The sequence below is a fragment of the Chelmon rostratus genome, chromosome 17 (assembly GCF_017976325.1).
Source record: "Chelmon rostratus isolate fCheRos1 chromosome 17, fCheRos1.pri, whole genome shotgun sequence".
In the NCBI taxonomy this organism is placed as follows: Eukaryota; Metazoa; Chordata; class Actinopteri; order Chaetodontiformes; family Chaetodontidae; genus Chelmon; species Chelmon rostratus.
The window spans coordinates 18,359,821-18,383,515 of NC_055674.1; the positions used below are offsets into that span (position 1 = coordinate 18,359,821).

The following is a 23,695-nucleotide window of genomic DNA, read 5'->3' on the forward strand; positions in this document are numbered from 1 at the left end:
CTTCCATGGAGAAGTGATACACTTGTTCCTTTTCTGTTTTTATGGGGATGTACCTGATATAAATACAGGTGCACTTCCATAAACATGAAAGATCAGCAACAACAATGATACGCACAATACAAAAACAAAAGTTAGACAGGGAAGCTCATTCTCATTTAGTTTTAGGGTTGGTTGTTTTGGGGGTTTTTTTTGATCCACCTCTGAGCTTATGACCTAAATAACTTTAAAAAAAAACACACTTTGAACGTCAATACACTATTTTTCTTATTACAACAAAAGTTAAGTGAAAACTCATCACAAGGGTCAATCGGGTTTAATTGAAAAATACAAAAAAGAAAAAAAGTCTCATGTTTGGGTTGGTCCTGATGACGTCACTTACCGTAAGACATCGGAAGCACAGTCAGAGCCGGATCACCAGTTTCTGTCTCGTACATATCCATCCGCCAACTGTTATAGTCATTAAATACAATGTATGAAAAGGAAACACAGGAAAACAGAGTTATTGGCTGGCATCTTTAAAGTGTCAAATATACAAAAATATTGGTATTGTTTTTTTTTTACTTAACAATGTTTACGTGTTTTTTAAAACCATATTTACGTACTTCTGTCTGCTCTAACTTCGCTTATGAAGCATATTCAGAGGCAGGTTGGGGGATCCAGGTGTAGTGTTTAAAGTAAGAGTAATAGTGAATTTATTGCCGTTTTGCTGTTATACAACGTGTCTGTTGTCTGTCGGTGCAAACTGAAGTTGAACACCGTGTAGCGGATGAATACAACGGAAGCGGGACTTCCTCTTGCCATATAAACCGGGCCTCATTTTTCTTTTGCCGGCATTTCAGCACCACTGCCGGTCTGAGCTTTTAGGCGGCGGTCAAGTCACAGTGTAGCATATTTATCTTTTTTTATTTATACCCATTGTTTACAAGATGCCTGGATATTCCGACAGAGACCGCGGCAGAGACAGGGATAGAGATAGAGGGTAAGTACATTTTCTCTTGTGGTTTAAACGAGTTTGGCTCAAGTGTGATTCAAAGAAATGGCTGACAAGACAGAACCGAGCAAAATTAGCCGATCCGACAAATATTGTTTCGTTTTTATCGGGAATCTTCCTAAGGTACCTTTTTGTTTTCGAGTGAGAATGTGAGGATATGAAAATCAGGCAGTTAGCCGGCTGTATTGATCCACTCGAGGCCCAGGCCGGTGAGCAGAGCCCGCTGTCGTTGTCTTTGGCTCAAGGCCTAGTTTGGCCTCGTGCCCCGGAACAGCGGCTCGTTAGCTTAACGGTAGCTAACTCGGCGTCATCTTTCACCCTCAAAGGAAACTCTTCACACAAAACTGAATGTGAATATCGCTCGGTCGCTTTGTTCAATACACTTTTTTCACGATAAAGTTTATTTGTACACGGTGTACGCTCTGTGGCTAACATGTGTATGGCTCCGGCACGAAGTAACGTTCGTGTTGCTAGTACAGCTGGCTAGTCGGCTTTTCGCCATGTGGCAGCATGAATGCGGATACAAAATGCCGGCTGTTTTCCATTGTTCCTCTGCTGGCTGGAAAGTATATGGCAGCTATTTAATTTCTAAGAATGACGCAGTCGAGATGTGCCTTTTGTTCGTGTTAAACTATTGTTGTCGCTGCCGTAGATGACGCTACTGAGCCTGACTTTGTAAACTACGACTTAACGGGTGATTTTAATTTCAGCTATGGCGGAGGTCCTCCTCGCTTTGGTGGCAACCGTGGTGGAGGTGGAGGAAAGTTCGGCAATCCCGGCGATCGGCTAAGGAAGAAACAGTGGAACCTGGATGAGCTCCCAAAGTTTGAGAAAAACTTCTATCAACAGCATCCCGACGTTGCCCGCAGGTCTCTGGTATGTAGTCCGCGTGGCCATGGACGTGTTATGCAACACTACTAGAAATGTTCCCTCTCCTGCACGTGTTGCACTTATGCAATCGGTCATGACCACTGACTTTGCTTCATTCATTTTTATCTTGTAGCAAGAAGTTGAACAATACAGAAGGTCCAAAACCATTACATCTAAAGGAAGAGACTGCCCAAACCCCATTACAAAGTTCCACGAAGCCAGCTTCCCTTGTAAGTTCAACAATGTTTGTGAAAAATCGTGTCATTGGGAATTTTTGTATTTCAGTTGATTGATATCCCATTTTCTCCTCCAGCTTACGTGATGGATGTGATCAACAAACAGAACTGGACTGAACCAACACCCATCCAGGCGCAGGGCTGGCCTCTGGCTCTGAGTGGCAAGGATATGGTCGGCATTGCACAGACTGGTTCTGGCAAAACGCTTTCTGTAAGTTACTTGTTCTCTCTGACACGCAACATTGGTTGAGATGTTCGACAAATACTTCATTTATCTGTGCTGACACGCCAGATCAGCAAGGGTGTTATTATATAATCAGTATTGCTCATGAAACTGACTGTTGCATGTGTTTGCGCTGCAGTATTTGTTGCCTGCAATCGTGCACATCAACCACCAGCCTTTCCTGGAACGTGGGGATGGTCCAATTGTAAGTAGTCATAATGCAAGCCAGATAAAGTGAAAGTAGCTTAAAATGCCACCCATATGATGCTCTGCAATGAGTGGTCTGTTATGTGGTCAGAAATGTTAGCACAACAGTGAGAACTGAATAACATCTGAAGCAGTCTGATTTGTACTGAAAAGCTGTAATTTCCTGCCTTTGCCAGTGCCTGGTGCTCGCCCCCACCCGTGAGCTGGCACAGCAGGTGCAACAGGTGGCTGCAGAATATGGCAGAGCTTCTCGCCTCAAGTCTACCTGTATCTACGGAGGAGCACCCAAGGGACCCCAGATCCGAGACCTGGAAAGAGGTATTGTTTTATTTATTTTTTCTTTGGTACAAATGCTTAAATGTAATTTCAAGAGTGTAGTTCTCACATGCCTTCTTCCATTAAAGGTGTGGAGATCTGCATCGCCACTCCGGGAAGGCTCATCGACTTCCTTGAGGCGGGAAAGACGAACCTCCGCAGGTGCACTTATCTTGTGCTGGATGAGGCCGACAGAATGCTGGACATGGGCTTTGAGCCTCAGATTCGGAAAATTGTCGACCAGATCAGAGTACGTTTTTGATCTATTTGAATGCTATTAGCGCGTCTGCTGAAGGATAGGCTTCTCGATAGTTGTATATCACTTTAAGGGAATGTCTCGCTGATTGTTGTGCTGTTTCTTCAGCCTGACCGCCAGACTCTGATGTGGAGTGCCACTTGGCCCAAAGAGGTTCGCCAGCTGGCAGAGGACTTCCTGAAGGAATACGTCCAGATCAACGTTGGAGCTCTGCAGCTCAGTGCCAACCACAACATCCTGCAGATAGTGGATGTCTGCAATGATGGAGAGAAGGAAAACAAGTGAGTAATGTGTCTGTGGCTGGAACAGCAAGTGTTAAAGTCGATGTTTTCATTCAGGTGACAGGTGATGATAGTCTTTCAGTAAAATTTAAAATTCTGCAATCTTGTTTTTTTAGACTCATCCGTCTGCTTGAGGAAATCATGAGTGAGAAAGAAAACAAGACCATCATCTTTGTAGAAACAAAGAGGCGCTGTGATGACCTCACCAGGAGGATGAGAAGGGATGGGTAAGAGTTGAAACTGAGACTGATTCACAGTGAGACTGATTCTGTTGTGCTGATCTTAGTCATGAATTACTTATGTAAATTAACATTGAACCCTTCGATCCCGTTAGATGGCCAGCGATGGGAATCCATGGAGATAAGAGCCAGCAGGAAAGAGACTGGGTTCTCAATGGTAAGCTTACATCACTAGTACATTTACCTCACTGGTTATTCAGAGCTGTGGAGCTTAGAGGAAACAGTTTTATCATGTCTTAATTTCTTTTTTAAATTCCTTTTTTAGAGTTCAAATATGGAAAGGCTCCGATTCTCATTGCTACAGATGTTGCCTCCAGGGGTCTAGGTCAGTATCCTCCCTGATCTGTTATGTACTCTTAATGGATTTCAAAAAAGAAAGTGTATTTGCTTTCTTTAACTCTTCTGCTTCTTTCTGAGTTTCTCCCCTGGCCTGAAGGAGCAGTCTGTGTGGCAGGGCCTTGGCATGACAAGCCCAGGTCTCCAGAGGGGGAAGGAGGATTCTTGGAGGTGTCCTGACTGGCGAGGCACGGGTCTCCCAGTCGTGCAGATATACAGAGGTGACCAGGCCCAAGTGCAGCATAACGTGCTGGCCTGCCTAAAAAGGGGGGGCGAGTTGAGGGCTGGCCACAGTTCCTCCCCCATATGCTCGTCTGTTCTCTGGCAATGGTTTGGACTGCTTCACACACCCAGGCTCTGTAACTGTCCCAGCTCAAAGCCCAGCTACACTGTCTCCTATTGTCTTGCATGTATGTTTGGGCACTGCATTGCAAGCCATTTGAGTCATTTAGGGGTTCCTTTTTGTTTAGACTCGTTGTAAAGCATGGGTGGCGTTAATGTTGCAGTTTCCTAAACTTCTGTCGGAAGAGCAGTCTGTCAGATCGATCATACCCTCACCTCTGTAAAGACATGGCTACTGGCGCTTTTGGTGACAGTGGGACATGCTAGTTGGACACACTTGGACAAAATCCAAGCTCACACTCCTCCCTCGCCTGCGTTTCAAAGTCATGTCGAGACCTGCCAACGAGAGACATTATAATGAAGTGAACACTGGGTCTGGAAAAATCTTGCCATGCCGAGAGTGGGGATGTACTGTTTGTAGGCATCCTGCAAATTGGTTCAGCTCTACAGTTTCTTGGGCAAGGGACACTGCGGTGCAAGTTTTATAGCGAGCATCTCGTGAGTGCGTGACAAGGGACCTTGGTTAAGTGCTAGTTCAAGAACCCCAGGAGGCAGTAGTGTGTATAGCAGCCCTACTGTGTGGGGACACCTGTGGGTCACTTGACAGTATGTGGGGAGTATGCTGCAATGGGAATGGACTAGTGAATGCATACTCCAGCAAATGGTAAGACTTCTGATCCATTCTTTCTGAGGGTGGTTTGGCAGTGGTTCAACGGGGGATGGTTTTTATTTTATCCCACTGGATTGGAAGCCAATGGAGTGTGCATCGTTTCTCTTTTCCCACCGTAGTCTCCCCGAGGAGTAAATGTTCACCTGTAGGTCTGTCTAATGCCGGTCTTTTGCAGCCTTGTGGATTACTAGCCATCCCTACCTCATGACAGTACTAACTTTTGTTTTTGATCTGGTTGTTGTGGTGGCGCTGGCGCACGTCTTTGTGTGCTGTCCTCCTTCTCCTTTATGCCACACCGCAACACAATCTTACAGATGTTGAAGACGTGAAATTTGTCATCAACTTTGACTACCCCAACAACTCTGAGGACTATATCCACCGCATTGGCAGAACAGCTCGTAGCCAAAAGACAGGCACAGCTTATACCTTCTTCACTCCAAACAACATGAGGCAGGCCAGTGACCTCATCTCTGTGCTCCGCGAGGCCAACCAGGCTATCAACCCCAAGCTCCTCCAAATGGCGGAAGACAGAGGAGGTAAATCTAATTGGTGAGATACAGAAACTGTGCTGTGAACTGCAGCCACCTTTTCTCTGCTGCTCTCCTTTTTTTTTTTTGCTCTGAGAAGTGGATGGGTTTTACATAATGAGCTTATTGGTGTCTCAAAACCAGTTCTTGGCCAAACTTTGAAAAACTATAAGCACATAGCCATGCCTCTCTTCTTAAGTTTGTTTTCCTTTCCAGGTCGTTCAAGGGGAGGCAGAGGTGGCGACTATAGAGATGACCGCCGGGATAGATACTCTGGAAGGCGTGATTTTGGAGGTTTTAGAGACAGGGATAATGGTAGAGGCTATGACAATGGACCAAATAAAGGTTTTGGCACAAATTCACAGAATGGAGGCTATGGGGGCAATAACAGCGGCAATGGCTTCAGCGGAGCCAGCTTCAACGGTAACGGACAGTCCACCTTTAGCAACCAAACAGGAGCCTTCGGAGGCCAGAACAACTTCCAGACCCCGCAGTTTGCGCCCAATAAGGGTGGAGCACAGACTGGCGCGGCTCACCCCCCATTCCCTTTCCCCCAGGCACAGGCTCCGCAGCAGCACCCCCCGCCGCTGGTGCCGTACCCCATGCCTCCTCAGTTCACTCAGTAAACACACCATATACTTGAAAGAAGTAATTTATTGCTTTTTGTCTTTTAAGTTCTTCACTTAATCCATAATTTTTGTATTTACACAACAGGGTTACAAACAACCTAACCTCGTTCAAGTGTTAAGATCTGCAGTGCAGCGATAGTGGTGTTGCACTTGTTTTTTCCCCCCTTTACGGTATGATTTGTTACATTCCTCGGTCATGTTTAGTTAATGTTTTGTACTAGGTAATTACAAGTGTATCGGTTTTTCATGTGTACCAATGAAAGTGATGTAAAGCTCCTGCCTTGGAAATGCACTGCATGATCTTTCAAATAAAAGGTAAAAAACATTTGCACATTTTTTTCTGTTTTTCTGACTTAGAGCATTGTTTAAGGTTACTATTTACTGTGAGGAAATGAGCACTTGTGCTACCCTTCCTGGCCAGCAGGTGTCAGGTTTCACAAATTAACTAGTTCAGGCATCTGTTCAGTCTTCAGTATGAGGACCTCTTGAACCAGCACGTACAGTAAATCACATGACAGTACTGAAATCAGCAGTGGGCAGCTGCCGCTTGCGTCTATATGTTGCCAAAACAAATGTAGCAAAAATAGAGATGAATCTGTCTTTCACATCACTACTGTCCTCCAGCCGGGACAATCCTGTTCTCCCTGTCAGTCTTGTGCTTGTCACATGCTGCCAAGGGTGGCGTCTGGGCCACACCAATTACCCTGATGACACATTATAGCTCTCTAAATAAGTTTTGACATTGTCCCAATTGGCCAAAATTCAAATCACCTCATTCTAATTTCCACCTCTGAGCTGTGGTTTTAAAAAAAAAAATGGTTTCACGGACTTTGGAGATTGGAAGATGGATGGAACAATGTCTCCACCTGTTGGTAGAGCACCGCAGCTTTTAAGTTTGTGGTGTGAGGTGATGGAGGGATACACTGATATGAGCAGACTGTCATACTGAGCATGAACAGAGACGACGTTGCTCATTGAAATCTACACCTGATCAGTAATTTGTTCCTGCATGTTACTAGTATTAGTAGTATTTTACTACAGCTTTTTGCTTAATGTGTTTTACTGACTGACCACGTTGAGAAACTCCTTCCAAAGTTCACGTGTATCTTTGATAGACATAGAAAGGAAGAATTAACATTTGTGTGACAGAAATGTTAAACCTGTTAGTTACCTTGTGAGCACTCCTGATTTATCTCACAGCTGCTTTGCCCAGGCTGGGTACAAAATATAGAAAAGCAGTGATACAGGTTATATTTTCAAAGCAAATGTATTCTGCTCTCAAATATTTCAGTTACTTTCCTATGTGATGTATGACGTCCTATAAATATTGGCAGACACTCAATATTAAAGGACTCCTATCAAGACCAGCATAAAGAAAAGTGATGAAGACATTCCTGCTTGTGACTGAGCTCTGAGATAACGCTGCATGTAAATAACTTCACACCCCTGGGGTCCCTGGGCCTGTGCTACTCATGTGAAGGTGTGATCCTTGAGTCCAGTCTTTGTGATATAACAGCCTAAGAGGATCTGGGCCCACAGGTGTCACAGCAGAACTTCTGCTCCACCTCAGCCGTGCACATAACCGAAGAATGAAACCCGGTCACAGGTCAGCGCCGAGAGCTTAGCGCTCTCTGGATGAGCAGGAGTGCTGTGGGCGCGGCTGATTTAAATCGCTTTCTACATATTTACAGAACCTTGGCCTGGAAGTATGTGTGGAACTCGCTGTGTAAATACTATTGAATGTTCTTCGTTATGAGTCAGAGAATTGCTTTTTTTTCCCCGTCCTGTTATGTGACAGCCACACCCTGCTGTCGATGGCATTATTTGCATAAAAAAAACATGTTAGGCTTGTCTGACCCTTCACGGTGTGAAACAAAGGGACTGCGGTGACACGGGTTATTCATGACTTACTGACTATATTTGATCAGAGGTGGACAAGCCGTGCTTATCTCAGACTGATTGCGCAATGTGGAATTTAAACAGGTGGGCTGTGCCTGGTTTAAGTCCAGGGGTGGACACAATAACATGAACACCCACACCAGATGATGTAAACCTTGCAAATAATACCCCCTTTGTGAAGCGTATGCAGTGTCGGAGTAGTGTTTAATCAGCTGGAGTCACTCTGGGCTTGATTTGTTAGTAAGAGATGCTGCACAAGTGTTCATGTTATTGTGTCCAACTACTCAAAGTAAAGCTACAGGCCAGAAAACCAAAGCAATGAGCTGAAACTTTCCATGAAGCTCCTGAAAGGTGAGCTGAGCTGCAGATTCAGGCGATCGCTCACTGTGATGTATTGTTATTTGATGGGTTGTTTTGCTTTGAATATTGATTCTATAAGTACTTCTGGAGACAAAGCTCACGGCCGTGGGACTGCTACCCCTACTCAATCATCAATGTGTGCCTTGGCTGTCACTCACTCCTCTCTGTGTCTCTCTCTTTTTTCTTTTTTTTCACCTTTTTGTTCCCCGTCCCCGATCCCTCCCTCTCTCCCTGCAGGTATGTGGGTGTTGGTCTGCAGAGTAACTGCTCTGGGTGTGTGCCAGACACACCCACTGCAAGCATGAGACTGAGCAGCATGCTGAACAGTGCTGTTCCCACTGAAGTGTGAAGTGTGAAGCTGTCACATTCTTTGATCCCCCCCCCACACACACACACACTTAATTGCACATGATGCATATTTGTGCGAACACAAATGAAATACTGAGCGTGCACTGCAGGTCTACATACTCTTTGTTATCAGCCTTTGTTGCAGTGGGTGTAGTGTGCATTTTTCACCCTAGACCTTGACTCCTCATACGGCCCTACAGGTAATTTCACAGGGTGTGTGTCCGATAACCACTGATACTAGGAAACGAGCGTGCTCCGTCACTCTGGGTCCTGCGAGGCCGACCAGTCCTTCAGGTTCAGAAGTAAAACAATTCCACCAATTAATCAGACACACCAGCTGTGGCTGCCCAGGTGAAAAAAAAAAATATATATAAGTGGTACTCAAGTAGTCCCTTAGTCCCACTTGATTAATACATGAGTATATTTACAAACTTTAACTGTTCTGAAGTAAACCAATGAACACAGGATTCATGAGCTTCAATACACACTTACAGTATAATTGTGTCATATAACCAGTGTTTTGGTAATATGCTTAAATATACTTGTAATGAAGTGAGATTAAAGTGCACTATTTATAATTTAGTACACTTTTTGAAAGTACACTGAAGTACAATTATGATTTATTTACAATAAAGGAGACTCTAAAGGAGACTTTAAAACTCTGAAATACTCATTAAAGTATTGCAGAACTGATCCATTCATTTTTAATACATGTCAGTAAAACTTCATGACATCTGTTCAGAAGCATGTGTCAAACATACTTTAAATGAAGCACAAAAAGTAAAAGTGTACTTGTAATGACTTTTCTAAACTTCCATCATATTCATAATTAAGTGAGGCATGCTGCTTTTTGACCTGGGGGTCCTGCTCGGCTGACCAATCCTTCAGTTTGCAGAGTAATGAAACAATTCCACAAATTGTTCAGACTCATCAGTCTGCCTCTGCCAGAGCTCAGTGGTGTTAATATGATTAACGCTGTTAAAGTATGTCATCGTTCCAGTGTGACAGCCTGTACAGCTACTGTACTTCACTGTTCTGATGCTTTTACAACCTCAGCGTAACCCATAATGGTAAGAACAAAGTGTAGGTCCCTCTGCTATTGCACGGCCCACATTAACAAATGGTGGTGTAACAAAATCTAAATGAGACATTTTCTTGAATGAACAATTAGGGCGAGAGATAATGACGACGATGTCCAGCTGTCAAGTGACTGGTCGTGCTGCATTCCATCGAGATCATATGTGCAGAAGCAGTGAGCGCTTTCTGATGACCTGCTGAGTCTCCTGTGCTGCACACAGCTGATAACAGAGCAGGCTCATTTCTACGTGCAAAGAGTGAGCATTTTAAAGTGTGTTGTGAAGAGCATAATGAGGCTATTTCAGGCTTCGTCACCTGTTTCCTGATCATGCTTAAAATAAAAAAATAAAAAAAACCACACTCATGAGCTCCTGGGATCTACTGTGAAGCGGCAGGATCGTGGAACAGGTCCGCCCGGTCTGCTCCTCCGCTGCTTTAACTGACGACACACCTGCTGCTCTGGGAGGAGCTGAGACAGGTGGACGCTTCTTAACTGTGGGGGGGGGGGGGCAGTTGGTTGAGAGGTAGAGACAAGAAGGAGAGAGAGGAGAGAGGAGAGAGGAGAGAGTGAGGAGTTGGAAGGAACACAGTGGGATTGAGATTACAGAAACAGGCCCAAAGATGTCGCAGAAAAAGGAATACAGTCCTGTAAAGATCACCAAGTGAGTTCTGTCACCTTGTGTGTGAGTGTGTGTGTGTGTGTGTGTGACGGGTTGTCTGGTGTCTTATGTTACTGTCTCTTGTCTTGTCTCCTCTGTTCTGCTGCCTCAGATTGTTTTTTTTTCTCCTGAAGGGCTGACCTGAAATCAGCTGCTTCATGCTACATGCGGGCATTTTCGTACCATGACTCCATTTGTGTTTGCAGAGGAGGGGGTTGTTTTATCCTGTCCCACAGGAGACATGAGCCATATGACAGAAGGAATGTAAACATGTATTCTGCGGCCTGAATACACTTATTTCTTTCATTCATTGCTGCAAAACCGAAAGGAGCACGAGTCCCTGTAGAAAGTGAACGAGGCCTCCCTGAACCTGCAGTCTCTCAGTCCTGAACTTGTTGTCAGGACTTCCTTCCTTAACCTCAATATTTTCACTTGCATCTCTGTCCAGAGGGTGTGACATCAAAGTTCACTGACTCACTTAATCGACAGCTGGTGCCGCTCAATAGGCCAGTGTGCTGTCTCTAATCCAGTTGAGGCAGTACGCCGCTCTGTAGTGCAACATGTGGTCGGTTGAGCAGAGGAGTGACTTGACTCCTGCCGCCGTCAGTCATGTTCTGTGAGGTTGCACATGGCCGTAACATGGCCGTAACATGGCCTGGACTCCCAGAGGTTTCACATTGTGCAGCTTCTCGTCCGCTCCGCTCAAAGTGACTAAGCAGGGTGTTGCTCTCCTCTCGCTACAACATGTCACCCAGGGGGGAAAGCACGCCGTTGAACATTCGCGGGGCGTGCCGTGCAGCCTGAGGCCGGAGATTGTTTTGTACAGAGGAAAGGAAGGGATGGGGAGTGGCAGGGCAGAGTCTTCCTGCTGCGGTGTCTGTCGGTCTGAGTCGCCACTGGGACTCTCGTGCTTGCACTGGAAGCCAGTGAGTCAGTCAGAGGGCGTCTGATGGGCTGCCTCCATGATTCGCGTTGCTTCTGATATCACACAGGGCTGAGAGATCAGGAATATGGCGAGGAACGGCTCTGCCTCAGCACTGTGTGTTTGTAGCTTAGCGCTCAGCGATGAATGAAGTCACCCACATGTTGCAGCAGAAATGAGAGCCTGTTTGAGTGAAGGAGCAATCAGTGCAGGAGGAAGTGCTGTAAAAACAATGAACGTGCTACTTTGGTAAAGGTTTGCTCATATAATCAGGAAAATGTATCAAAAGTAAGAAAAAATGACTGTTATACTATTATGTTTATAACATTAGATCATTATCACACATGCATGACTGCAAAAACAGCATTTTACTGCACATTTGAATCATATTATATTGTATAATTATTATTTCTGATTAGTTATTGATTGAGCTCCTGTTTTCAGTCTTGATTGACTGATCAATCGGCTCGTTGATTGGTTTGTAAAAGTTCAGAAACAGTAAAAAACGCCTGTCACAGTTAGTGAAAAATGATCAAAATAACATCAAATCCTCACATTTTGAGAAGCTGGAACAATGAAACGTTTTTGTATGAAAAATGACTTAAACAACCATGAAAATCATTAGACTTATTCATTGATTGACTGTTTCATCTCTGCTTGTATACGCTGTCGGGTAGTTTAATGTACAACGAAGCATGATGAGGAGCCTGTAAGATAAGATAAACTTTTACTGGTCCCCAGTGGGGAAATGCATAACTAAAGCTGTCGGATAAACGTAGTAAAAATGATTTGTAGAAGTATGAGGTGGCATGACAAGAAAATACTCAAGCAGAAAACAAGTGCCTCAGATTTTCTCATTCCACAATTGGGAGTGAAAAAAAGAGAAAGATTTCTTCAGTGCAGGAACTCATTGTCCTCCGGTGCTCCGCCTACTACGAGCCATAATGTCTGACTACTGCTGTCACAGCCCCGCTGGAGATTAATGACACCATTCACTTCAGAAGAGGTAAATGGAGCAGTGTGACAAGCTTGTCCCCCCTCCCTCCTGCAGTGTGTCCCCCGGGTCCTGATCTGGGTGTGTCAGAATGAATAGTTGGTTTATATATCAGAGCAGAGGAGGAATGACAGCGGAAACACCCAGAGAGCACGAGCAGGTGTGCAGAGAGTGAGTGTCGTGACACTTTAATCTCAGAATTCTTCACTAACAGGAAGCTGAAGTGCAAAAGCAGCTCTTTGAACATGAACACACATTTCAAAGCCAGCAACAGGTGACCACCTTTACTCAAGTACTGTGCTTTGGTGCAACTGTCAGGTACTACAGTTACTGCTTTCTCTGAGGATCGAGATCACAGAATATGAACCTGTTCTTAGCGTCTCCACCTCGATCGGCGTTAGTCATAATAACCCAACAATATAACAGGAGGAATTCTGGCGCATTTCATGTGCATTTAGCTGCTGCTACTTTTTTTCCTTCTGCTTCAATGAAATCATCAGGTCCTCTTCAGTGCACAATAACAGAACTGTCGTCTTTTCTGTAACTCCTTGTGTTCCAAAAGAAGAAAGTCCAATAAAAAAATCTGCTCCCATGAAAGTAGGTTTTAAAAGGAATATACAGATTTAATAACAAACACAATCTCAGTAACAACAGTACTTGCTTACTTTCTGCTCCTTTCCTGATGTCTTCACAAACATGTCGAGCTTCTGCACAGGATCATGTCGTGCTGACTGCCCCCCTCCTGTGTTTTTGTGCAGGAGTCAGGCCAATGACCTGGCTATAGTGATTTCTCGCATGCAGAAGAACGCAGACCAAATGGAGAAGACGATCCTGCAATCAGAGGAGCAGCTGGCTTTGGTAAGAAGACCTGGCTTGAAGGCTTGACCTCATTAACATCGGCTTAATTTGATATCTGAAAGCTGTGACTTGATCAGTTGTGAATCATGAAAATCTCAGCGATAAGGGTTGAGCTTACAGGTTTCTTTTTATTAATGACATGTTGCCATAGTGGTGGAAGTGCAGGAAGTCATCCCTGTGAGAGTGAAGGGTGTGACAACATAAGTTTTTTCTTATGTTTTGAGGCCTATGTTTTTTGCTTAGTCTTTTTTATTTTCATTTAACATACATTGTAAGGAGTTGGTCCATCCTTGTAAATAATGTGGTATTAAAACAGCTTTGGAAGGGAAACCACCAGAGGTCATTATGCAGCATTTTTGATGCCGTGAATCCATTCAAAAACTCCACAGTCACAAACACTCTGTCACCCTCCTCTGGCTCCCGTGCAGGACACTCATCGTAAAGGCAAGGGCTGGGACCTGATCCACCAGAAGGTGAACTCAGACAACTTGTCGGAGTCTGAGAATCTGCTGAAGCTCCTCTTCATGGACGTGGACAAGTCCAAGAAGCTGCAGCACCCGCAGGCTCATGAGATAGAGAGAGAGTGAGTTTATTCTGGAGTGACACAGGCAAACACACAAACGCAGGCTCACATGCCAACAGACACACCCATAACTTGATGCGTTACATACCGTGAAGGTATGCTGGCGGAGAAAGTGCCATTTCCACATTCCCTTTAATTGCTCTCCACCCCGTCTCCTTACCTGTGGCTGAAATACCTCTGTCTCTCTTTTTCAGTGTGACAAATCTACATGATCGCTGGGCAAAGAACTGCGCCATCTACAGGCAGCTGTATAACCAGATGCTAAATTTGGAGCCAAAAAAGAAGATCGACTGGGGTCCCACATTTGATGAGAAACTGGTCAGTTGCGGCTTTAAGTCTGTCTTTAGTAGCTCAGCATATTCATGGTGGCTAAGTGTCACGGTTTAAATGCTGTGATTTGCAGAAACAGTTAAATGCAGGTGCATACGGCCCAAACCTGGCTGATGTAGAGAAGCAGATCGCAGCACATAATATTGTGCACCAGTCGATCGAGGCCTACGGCGCCCAGTTGCAGCCCAGCACCACCACGTCACAGGTAGCTACATCTACACACGCACCCTGCAGGACAGCATGCAGGATGAGCCACTTATCTTCTTTCTGTTTGTTCACAGGAGCAGTACGCCGCCCTCAAGAAGAAATATGATAACCTTTTAGTGAGTTGTGTGTTTTTTTGTGTGTTTTTTTGCTTTGCACTTGTTGACTCTAAAAGCTTTCGTGTGTGCAGTCTGGAGTTCAGTCAAGTTCAGAGGGATTGATATATGTAACATGTGTTTCTGGCATGCTGTGCTGTGCGTTCTGCAGGAGAGCTCCCAGCAGAGACGCGGCCACCTGGCCTCTCTGTACGACTACATGCAGAGCTGCACCAAGGAGCTGGTCTACCTGTCGGGTCAGCAGGAGAGGATCCTGCAGAGAGACTGGAGCGACCGCATGGTCGACCCCTCAGGGATCCGCATGGAGTATGAGGTGAGGGGACGGCTGCGGCATGCGTCCCGATGGGGACGGCGTTAAAAGGCAGACGTGGCTCATTGTGTCTTGTTGTGCTCTGAGGGAGGTGCTGGGTGGAGAGATTTTTTTGGAAAGAAGAATATTAAATTTTTTGTTAGTCAGCTTGCCTTCAAGCATAATCCTGCAGGGGCCAGATGCACCAGCTTGGAACCCAACTGGTGTAACCAGTACAGTACACAGTAACTGCTTGGCCGCCGGGAGAATCTGTTTGGAATACTGGAAACATTTTCATGTTTCTTGCATGGCACCTCATTTTGTTTCTGTTCATATACAGAAATTCAGAAATAATGGACTGCTGCAACATGAGAAGGAGACCAACAAGCTGCGGGAGGAAGGAGATCGTGTTGAAACGAAACACCCCGGCAGCCCAGCAATAATAGTACGTCTGTCAGCCACGTCAGACATTAGAAACTGATAACCGTGATAAATCATCACAGTGCCCAACATGGCGGTATGACGGTCAAATGAATGGAACTGAATTGAACTGTTTTTGTCAGGTACACAGAGATGCTGTGACGAGTGAGTGGGAGGCCTTCCTCAACTTGTGTCTAGCACAGGAAGTACACCTGAACAACATTGAAGAGTACAAGAAGGTAAAGGGCCTCCGAGCGCACCACACTATGACCAGCTGTGGTCTCCCACTAAATCCACCCATTCACTGGAGCTCGTTGTTAAAGAAGCGACTGTTTGTTCAATGCAGTTTCAGCTGGAGGCAGAGACTTTGTCCGAGTCCCTGGAGAGACTCAGATCCACCCTGGACCCAAAGTTTCAGGCCAACAAGAGCAACCCCGAGGTCCTGCTGGCACTGGAGGTACAACTGTGTTTTCTAATGTCATGTCAGAAAATAATCTCATGTATTTAAATATTTAAACAGTGATTAGTTAATAAGAACAAAATGCAGGAACTCAAACAAACAAAAACAAAAACAAAAAGAAGAGCAGAGGAGGTTCATCAGAGAAACAGAAATCAGTAAAGATGCATGGAAAATGCCATTTTTATTTGTGTTGTTTGCAGCCCTGATAAATCAATAAAAAAATAAGGAAAAAGTGGTGAAACAGCTGACCCAACCTTCAAATCAAATGCAAACTTGTAGGCTAAAGCTGTCCTATGAATTATCACGTGACAGCAGGTTCCAAGAAGGTCTTTTTCACGTCAGTCATCATCAAAATCAAACTTTATACATACCAGCCCTGATCTCTTAATGCCATCAGGTTTTACTTTGCTCAGTCGTCCCGAGCCTGCCTCTTGGACCAAGTCTCTGGTAGCTGAAGACGTATGGAGAAGATCATATCCTCGTTTGTTTCTTGCTTCTCCTCTAATCCAATAATTCCTTCAGGGAGAGGAACCAGCAGTAAAGAGGAATGAGCAGCGCCTGGCTGCCCTCAGGGAGCTCAGCAGCAACGTCGTGCCTCTGAAGTTACGGCGAATCCGGCCCACCGAACCCACCACTGTCCTGTCCCTGTGTGACTGGGTAGGAAGTGATCAGCAGTCTTTAACGGGCTTTAATATAAAGACATGAAGGGAAATATTCTGGTTGTTATCACCATTAGTTGATCATCATCTCCGTCTGTTTTAGGAAACAGTGAGACGCGGTGAGACGCTAAACCTCGTGTCCAACTCTGATAACAAGAAATGGGAGCTTCAGAACAGCAGTGGGGAGACCAGCACCCTCCCTGGGGCGTGCTTCATGATCCCACCGCCTGATGCTGAAGCCTTGGAGAAAGTAAACAGGTACAGAGTACAGACTCCTGTGATCACAGCAGAGCCTGTGATGGACTCTAATGAAACACTGTGTGTCTGTGTGTGTGCAGTCTGGACAGAGCGCTGAGGGACCTGAAGAGTCGTAGATCTGCACTCATCACCTCCTTGAAGAACCCCACTGTGGAGGTGGTTCGCCCTCAGAGGGCAGGTGAGAAGGCAAACGCTGTTTTACCTGGCTATCAGGCCACGAAAATGTCTTTGATGGAAAATCTGGGCTTATCCAACATTTCATCGCACACGTGTTGTGTTTGCTCCTCCTCAGCGGCTGCACAAAGTGCTCCAGAGGACCCCAAAGCTGCAGAGCTAGCCAGTGAAATAGACAGGATCAACCGAGCCCTGGATCAGTGCGAAAAAGACATCCTGGGTCGACTCAGAGCGCCGCTAGACAACCGCAACCCCACGCAAGACCAGGCGAACAGGCTGCAGGAGCAGGAGGTGAACATGAGCCACGTTATGCTTTAATAACACAACCTAGGTTACAGTTTCTTTACTTTATTTATCTTCCAAATGTTGTCCTCGGCATGTTTGCGCATGTCTGCCTTGCTGTGATTAGTAACACTGATTTGACTGGGTTGCCCTCCAGAAATCTGCTCAGACTGTACGAAAACTGGAGTCTGAGAAGTCTGCAGTCCAGAGACAGATGGAGCCGATTCTGGCCAAGAAACCCCTGGGACCCACCACCTCCACCCTGCCCCCCAAACTCAGTGCTACCAACAAGAAGATCGATGACATCAACACCCTTATTGATCTTTATAATAAAAAGTAAGATTTTTTTTTTTATTTCAATGCAGTGTGTACGCTGGGCACTATTTTCTGAATAAAATATTCAGAGCTGTGTTGTTGTTGTTGTGCTTCTCTCGTCTTAACCAGGGCCACAGCCTCCATGTTCCTAGAGAAGCAGATGCGGAACGTGGACGGCATCGTCTCTGGGTTTGAGGAGAAGCTTGCTAAAGATGGTGCCATTCTTGATCAGCCTAATGCACTGCAGAGTCGCAACACGCAGCTGCAGGTGTTGTACTTTATCATGCAACAAACTCAAGTATTTAGCAATTTCAGAATATGCTCATATGAGGAAATCCAAACCTTGTCGCCTTCATCGCTCTTCTTCCTCCTAATGCCGAACAGGCCATGCGTAAGGATGTCGCCTCAAAGAAGGACGAGTTGACTAAATTAGGCAGAGACTTGGACCTGACAGAGCAAGCCTGCAGCCCCCTGCAGCAGAGTTTCAATGAATACTGTCCTGACATCCGCCGCCAGGAGAATGAGGTGAAAAAGCTGAAGAACCGTTACACGTTCGTCAATAATCAGCTCCAGGAAAGGTGAGTTAAAACCGAGATTCAGCCATTGTCGTAACTGTATGTGGCTGCTTTGTTTAACTTCTCTGGCATCCTGACATGAGTGATGAAGAGTGTTTTTTTATGTTTTGCTGCAGGTCTGCTCTCATACAGGAAGCAACCAGTAAGAATCAAGATTTCCAGAATGCCGTTCATTCACTGGATTTCTTCTTGGTCAATTTGCCCAACAATGCAATCAAGCCCACTGATGACGCAGCGCAGATAGCAGCCAAGGAGAACTCTCAAAAGGTGAGTGGAAGGAATCTCTTTACATACATCAACCTGTCTCCACCTTCTGTATACAAACTAATTCAAGACTGTTTCAACGAGGATGTAACACTGCTTTGTCTTATCAGCTGTGGTTTTTGGGTTGCATGTCTTTTTTAGAGAGTGATGGAGGATATCAAGAAGAAATCAGACGATTTAGACCGCGTCAAAGGTCTTTCCTGTGATCTGCAAACCGTCTTAAACGTGAGCTCAGAGAATCTGATTATTCTCGTTTACCATTTGCAATACAGTTGATTAAGAGTAAACTTCAAAGTAGTTAATGCTTCAATGTTTAAATACATTTGCCTTTAGGCGTATGAGGTTAAGTCGAACACTTACCGTGGCACACTGAATGATGACGACGACGACGATGATGATGACGATGAACCAATCTTGAAGAAATTTCAACCTTCAACTATGGCTCAGGCTGTACAGAGAAAGGTACAGTTATAGAAAACAACCTGACGACAACTGTTCTGCTTTTTTTCTGCAATTTCCAAACTCATTTTGCCTTCTGCTTCCACTACAGGAGAAAAATCTGCTGAACCTCTTCTCTGAGGTGTCTGCAGAGAACGACCAGCTACTCAACCAGTTGGGAACAGTGAAGAACATCATGGCCAGGGTACGATATTATGGAATCAAAGTAACATCTGCAACAATGATGATTAATAGTTTAATCATTCCTGCCACAAAATTATTATTGGCAGTTGTTCTGAAGTGACCCTCTCTCTCTATGTCCTTTTATTCACGTCCAGAATGAAGAGAAAGTTAGTCAGGTAGCCGCCAGTCAGCAGCTGCAGCAACAGAGCCAGATGAGGGACCTGGAGGAGAGTGATAGTCTGAAAAATGAATTAAGTGAGGAGGTTAACAGGCGCTTACACGCTGAGAAAGACCTGGAAACATACCGTAGGAGGTTTTTGTCTCTGAAGAACAGGAGAGGAGTGGAGCGGTTGGAGGAGAAGGAGGTGGTGCAATACTACCGTGACCCCAAGCTGGAGGCGGAACTACGGTCCCTGAAAAATCTGATCCAGGATGAAGCTTTTAAGAGATCGAGAACCCATTCACAGATGGAAATTTTCAATGAGATGATTATCAAATTGGATTTAGAACTGACCAGAATCGAACCTAAACTGGTGACCAAGGTACTAACTGAATATGAGAGAGACCCGCAGCTTGACAAAGAAGCCGCCAAGATTAGAGAGGAGATGCACAGGATTCGACTGGATCTCCAAACGAGAGATACTGAGGCAGTTCAAGTCAAAACCGAACTCACAACATTATCTCAGCTCAAACCCAAAATCAGGGAGAAGGTAGTTCAGAAAGAAGTGGTGAGGCTCGAAAAGGATCCAGAGATGCTGAAGGCGGTTTTCATGTTCCAGGGTGACATTGCGGCGGAGGAATCCCACTGCAAGTCACTAAATGATGCCATTTTTAATACAAGGAGCCAGATAAACACCCTAGAGAGGGTCATTCCCACTATCCAACCTAAGACAGTCACCAAGGTGGTGAAGCAAGTGCAGCAAGATCCTGAAACGCGTGAAGAGTCAAAGAAACTTCGAATCGCCTTGAACGAGGAGAAAGATGAGAACACTGTCTTGAAGAAGGACCTGAGCACCCTTCAGCTGCGCTATGGTGAAGTGGAGAAGCTCAGGCCGAAAGTCGAGGTCAAGGAGCTCATCAACGAGATCTACAGAGTTGACCCTGAGACAGAAGTCGAGCTGCTGCGTCTGAGGAAAGAGCTGCAGGAATTGAGCCGCAACCGCACCGACTTGGAGAAAGAGATCAACACAGTGATAGCGACTCTGACGACACTGCGTGCTCAGAAACCCAAAGTGGAGTACAAGGAGGTGACCCAGGAGGTGATAAAGGAAGAGAAGAGCCCAGAGGTCATCAGGGAATTGCAAAGGCTAAACAACCAAGTTTCCCGTCTGCAAGTGAACTGTGACAGCACCTTAGAGCTGCTGACCCACCTGCGCAAAGAAAGAGATGAGCTGAAAGCTGAAAAATCCAAGGTGGAGACCAAGTTAGTCAATAAAGAGCTCATCAAATATGAGAACGATCCTCTACTTGAGAAGGAGGCTGACAGACTTCGGAGGAACGTAAGAGAAGAGGTTAACCAGCGCCGCGGTGTGGAGGAGTGTCTCTTTGATCTCCAGAACCAGTACATTGTCCTTGAGAGGCAGAAACCCGAGGAGAAGATTTTAGTGCAGGAAGTGGTGCGTCTTCAGAAGGACCCCAAGCAGATCCTGGAGCATGAGAAGCTGAACAAGAGCCTGGATGATGAAATGAAAGGCCGTAGAAAGCTTGATTTAGAGGTCAGACAGCTCAGAGCGCTCGTTCAAGATAAAGAGAGCACCCTGGCTCAGGTGGACGATCGTCAGAAGAGGATTCAAGTAGAGTCGGAGCTCAGGCAGATCAAATCTCGCATTCTTGAACTTGAAAATGCTCCACTACCCGTTGAGGAAAAGATAATCATCGAAGAGGTCCTGAAAGTGGAGAGGGACCCAAAGCTGGAAACACTTACTGATGGTATACGTGTCGACTTGGAAACTGAGGGCACTAATATCAATCGTCTAGAGAGAGAAGTACGCAACCTGAAGCTCAAGTTGGAAATTCTTCAAAAGGAGAAGTCAGCTGAGAAGGTTGTGTACAGGGAAGTTGTTCGTGTAGAGAAAGACCCAGCAGTGGAGGCTGAAAGGGAACATCTGAGAGAGCTAGTGACACAGGAGAGAAACATCAGGCGTGACCAGGAGGACAACGTTCAGAACATCAACATCAAAATCAACCATCTGCAGACGTCCAAGTCTGTGACTTCTCAGGAGGAGGCCTCTCTCATCGCTGACAGAGACGCTCTGCAGAGAGAGAAGGAGGATCTCCTCAGACAGCTCAAAACGCTGGAGTCTCAGAGACAGAGCATCACTATAACCTTCCAGCAACAGTCCAGGCTGATGAGTGAGAGAAGCCAGATGGCCCGGCAGAGGAGTCTTAAAACATCCTCTGAAGTGCAACGACTGGAGAAAGACATACTCAACGAAAAAGACAAAATACACCAGAAAGACACAGTCATCATGGAGCTGCAGAACAACATTAAAAAAGAAGACCACTCAGAAACTCACACCAGAGAGACAAATCTTTCCACGAAGATCACCATCATGGATCCAGAAACCGGGAGAGACATGTCCCCATATGACGCCTACTTGCAGGGGCTAATTGATCGCAACCACTACATTCACCTGTCGGAGTTGGAGTGCGACTGGGAGGAAATCACTTCGACCGGTCCGGACGGAGATACAACAATACTGCAGGATCGCAAAAGTGGGAAGCAGTACTCCGTCAAGGATGCTCTGAGTGATGGTCGCTTGACCGAATATGACCTGATGCGCTACAAGGACGGGAAACTGCACATTTCTGAGTTTGCCCTGCTTGTGGTAGGGGAAACCAAAAAGCCCCCCGTTCCTCCAGTAACAACCCCAAGATCACCCACCAAAAGCACCCCAATCTCTCCTTTGAACTCCGTGCAACCCTCCCTCAGGTCCTCCTACACCAACCTCAACACTCAACAAAGTGGCAGTTTGAACAACCTCAATGCTTCAGTTGGTGATGAGTATTTCCCCATCTCTGGCATTTTTGACACCACCACTGAGAGCCGCATGTCTGTGAGAAGTGCCCTCACCCGCAAACTCATTGACATTGACACAGCTCTCAAGCTGCTGGAGGCACAAGCAGCCTCCGGCGGAATCGTCGATCTTGCCAAAAAGGACAAACTCTCTGTCCACAAGGCAGCTGAGCACGGTTTGATCGAAACAAATCACATGTACAAGCTTCTGAATGCCCAGAAGGCCTTCACTGGAGTCGAGGATCCACTGACCAAAGAGCGGCTCGCGGTGGCACAGGCAGCAAAGAAAGGGTACATGCCCCATGAAAATGCCAGGAGGTACATGGAGGCACAGTACCTGACCGGTGGGCTGGTGGATCCCTCTAGAGCAGGCCGCCTCACTGTCCAAGAAGCTCTCGCCGCCAATCTGATTGACAGCACAACTGCTGATAAGCTGCAAGACGAGGCTTCCTTCACAAAAGAGCTGGTGGACCCCATCACCAAAGAGAAGATATCATACAAGCAGGCGATGGATCGGTGTCAGAGAGACATCAGCACGGGGCTCCTTCTGCTTCCTGTTGCCTCCACCGACGCCTCCAATGCCCCGTCATACTCAAACTATCGGTTCAACTCCTCCCACAGCAAAGTCTAGATGTGAAGTTTAAGATGTACCGTGTTATATTTGCTGCAGTCATTGCTGCTGAGGGTGGGTGCTAAGGGATACATGTAAAGATAACAAGTGATATGTTCATAAACGTTTGGAAAACACTGGAAAAAAAAGCTTATTTTGGTGAAACTGTACATGTGGATCTGGTTGTTTCAGTGCTATTTTGGGGTCTGCTGTAAAAATCAGGTAATGTTTTTTTTATGGTAAACTGTTTTTTCAGCACTCTCATGTTAAATCCTTCATTCAGTAAGTGCTAATTAAACTCTATAAGCCTGACATTTGTTTTTCTGTCCGGTTATTTAAAATATTAAGAGATGATTCATAAGAGTAAACTTGGCAGCCCAGCAGAAGAGTCATTGTAGTGCCAGCCCTGAGTTTGACATTTGTGGTTTTGGACGACATATCTCAACAATTATTTGCTAGATTAAAATTTGGTGCACACACACATTGTCCCCCACTGAATGATTTAGAATAACTCTGATCCAGTGCCATCATCGCGTTCAGATTTATTTTTCCACACACCTCCAACACCAGCAAAACTCATGACGCTGCCATCAGCCTCTGCTGTAGTTTGTCTTTAGTGATAACTAACAAATGTAACCGTGCTACTACGCTAAATTAAAATGTAGCCGATGCTCCACATTGCACCTAAAATTAACCAAAAATTTGACTTGTAACTGAAATTCAGCATGTTCTCATGCTGATGTTAGCATTTAGCTGAAACTGCTGTGCCTAAGTACAGACTCACAGGGCTGCTAGCATGGCTGTAGACTTTTGCTATTAATATTAATATGGTGAATATGCAATTTATGACACATGTTATCCCATTTCCAGAAATAACTTGCTCCACAACACAGTGAATCATCCACTCTACTTAACATACAGTGCTCGTAAACCTCGACAAGTCATATGCTCGGAAATGATGGATTAAGGATACAGATTAAATATGACTCACATACAAGCATGTAGTGTGTTAAGGTTAACAAGGTCAAGCTCACGGGTCTACACGGTTGAGGCACGTGTTGAGACCGGGACCCACCGGTCTTATGTAGAGTCCACTACCATGTCAGCAGGTATATATCTGCAAATGAGCACTGTGGAAGCAAAAAATGTAAACAAAGGCCTCAAATCCTCTTTTTCCTGGCAAGGGTGAAAAGGTGGGACAGGTCGGGGAATAGTCTGAAAGACCCTGTCTGACGCACAGTGGAGGTTACAGCACATGATGTTGATGTGGGAATATACAG

At 45.5% G+C, this 23,695-nt stretch overlaps 2 protein-coding genes across 3 annotated transcripts; both read left to right on the forward strand.

The window, feature by feature from the left end:
* Window positions 1-839: 839 nt before the first annotated feature.
* ddx5 (DEAD (Asp-Glu-Ala-Asp) box helicase 5) lies at window positions 840-6,447 on the forward strand. Of its 2 annotated transcripts, none has more exons than XM_041956765.1 (13): window positions 840-979; window positions 1,702-1,867; window positions 1,995-2,091; window positions 2,175-2,308; window positions 2,460-2,525; window positions 2,704-2,845; window positions 2,932-3,092; window positions 3,207-3,379; window positions 3,496-3,606; window positions 3,714-3,775; window positions 3,884-3,943; window positions 5,281-5,502; window positions 5,710-6,447. In XM_041956765.1, the coding sequence occupies exons 1-13, from the start codon at window positions 927-929 to the stop codon at window positions 6,117-6,119; spliced, it is 1,857 nt and encodes a 618-aa protein (XP_041812699.1). In that variant the 5' UTR covers window positions 840-926; the 3' UTR covers window positions 6,120-6,447. The 2 variants fall into 2 exon arrangements, with proteins under 2 accessions (XP_041812699.1, XP_041812700.1); XM_041956766.1 differs by having other exon boundaries at window positions 5,281-5,515; window positions 5,710-5,880.
* Window positions 6,448-10,329: 3,882 nt separating this feature from the next.
* Window positions 10,330-22,727, forward strand: LOC121620334 (envoplakin-like). The gene is made up of 22 exons (XM_041956349.1): window positions 10,330-10,468; window positions 13,140-13,239; window positions 13,668-13,822; window positions 14,017-14,140; window positions 14,226-14,357; window positions 14,434-14,475; window positions 14,624-14,785; window positions 15,102-15,206; window positions 15,325-15,420; window positions 15,528-15,638; window positions 16,164-16,298; window positions 16,404-16,558; window positions 16,639-16,736; window positions 16,851-17,023; window positions 17,172-17,350; window positions 17,459-17,597; window positions 17,714-17,907; window positions 18,021-18,171; window positions 18,310-18,393; window positions 18,502-18,630; window positions 18,719-18,811; window positions 18,945-22,727. The coding sequence occupies exons 1-22, from the start codon at window positions 10,428-10,430 to the stop codon at window positions 22,434-22,436; spliced, it is 6,090 nt and encodes a 2,029-aa protein (XP_041812283.1). The 5' UTR covers window positions 10,330-10,427; the 3' UTR covers window positions 22,437-22,727.
* The last annotated feature ends 968 nt before the right edge of the window (window positions 22,728-23,695 follow it).

Coding starts and splice junctions, on each gene's coding strand:
- ddx5 (XM_041956765.1), top strand. CDS start 927: ATGCCTGGATATTCCGACAGAGACCGCGGCAGAGACAGGGATAGAGAT. Junction 980..1,701: donor GACAGGGATAGAGATAGAGG/GTAAGTACATTT, acceptor TTTTAATTTCAG/CTATGGCGGAGGTCCTCCTC. Junction 2,309..2,459: donor GTTCTGGCAAAACGCTTTCT/GTAAGTTACTTG, acceptor TTTGCGCTGCAG/TATTTGTTGCCTGCAATCGT.
- LOC121620334 (XM_041956349.1), top strand. CDS start 10,428: ATGTCGCAGAAAAAGGAATACAGTCCTGTAAAGATCACCAA. Junction 14,786..15,101: donor GGATCCGCATGGAGTATGAG/GTGAGGGGACGG, acceptor GTTCATATACAG/AAATTCAGAAATAATGGACT. Junction 17,024..17,171: donor ACAGGCTGCAGGAGCAGGAG/GTGAACATGAGC, acceptor GTTGCCCTCCAG/AAATCTGCTCAGACTGTACG.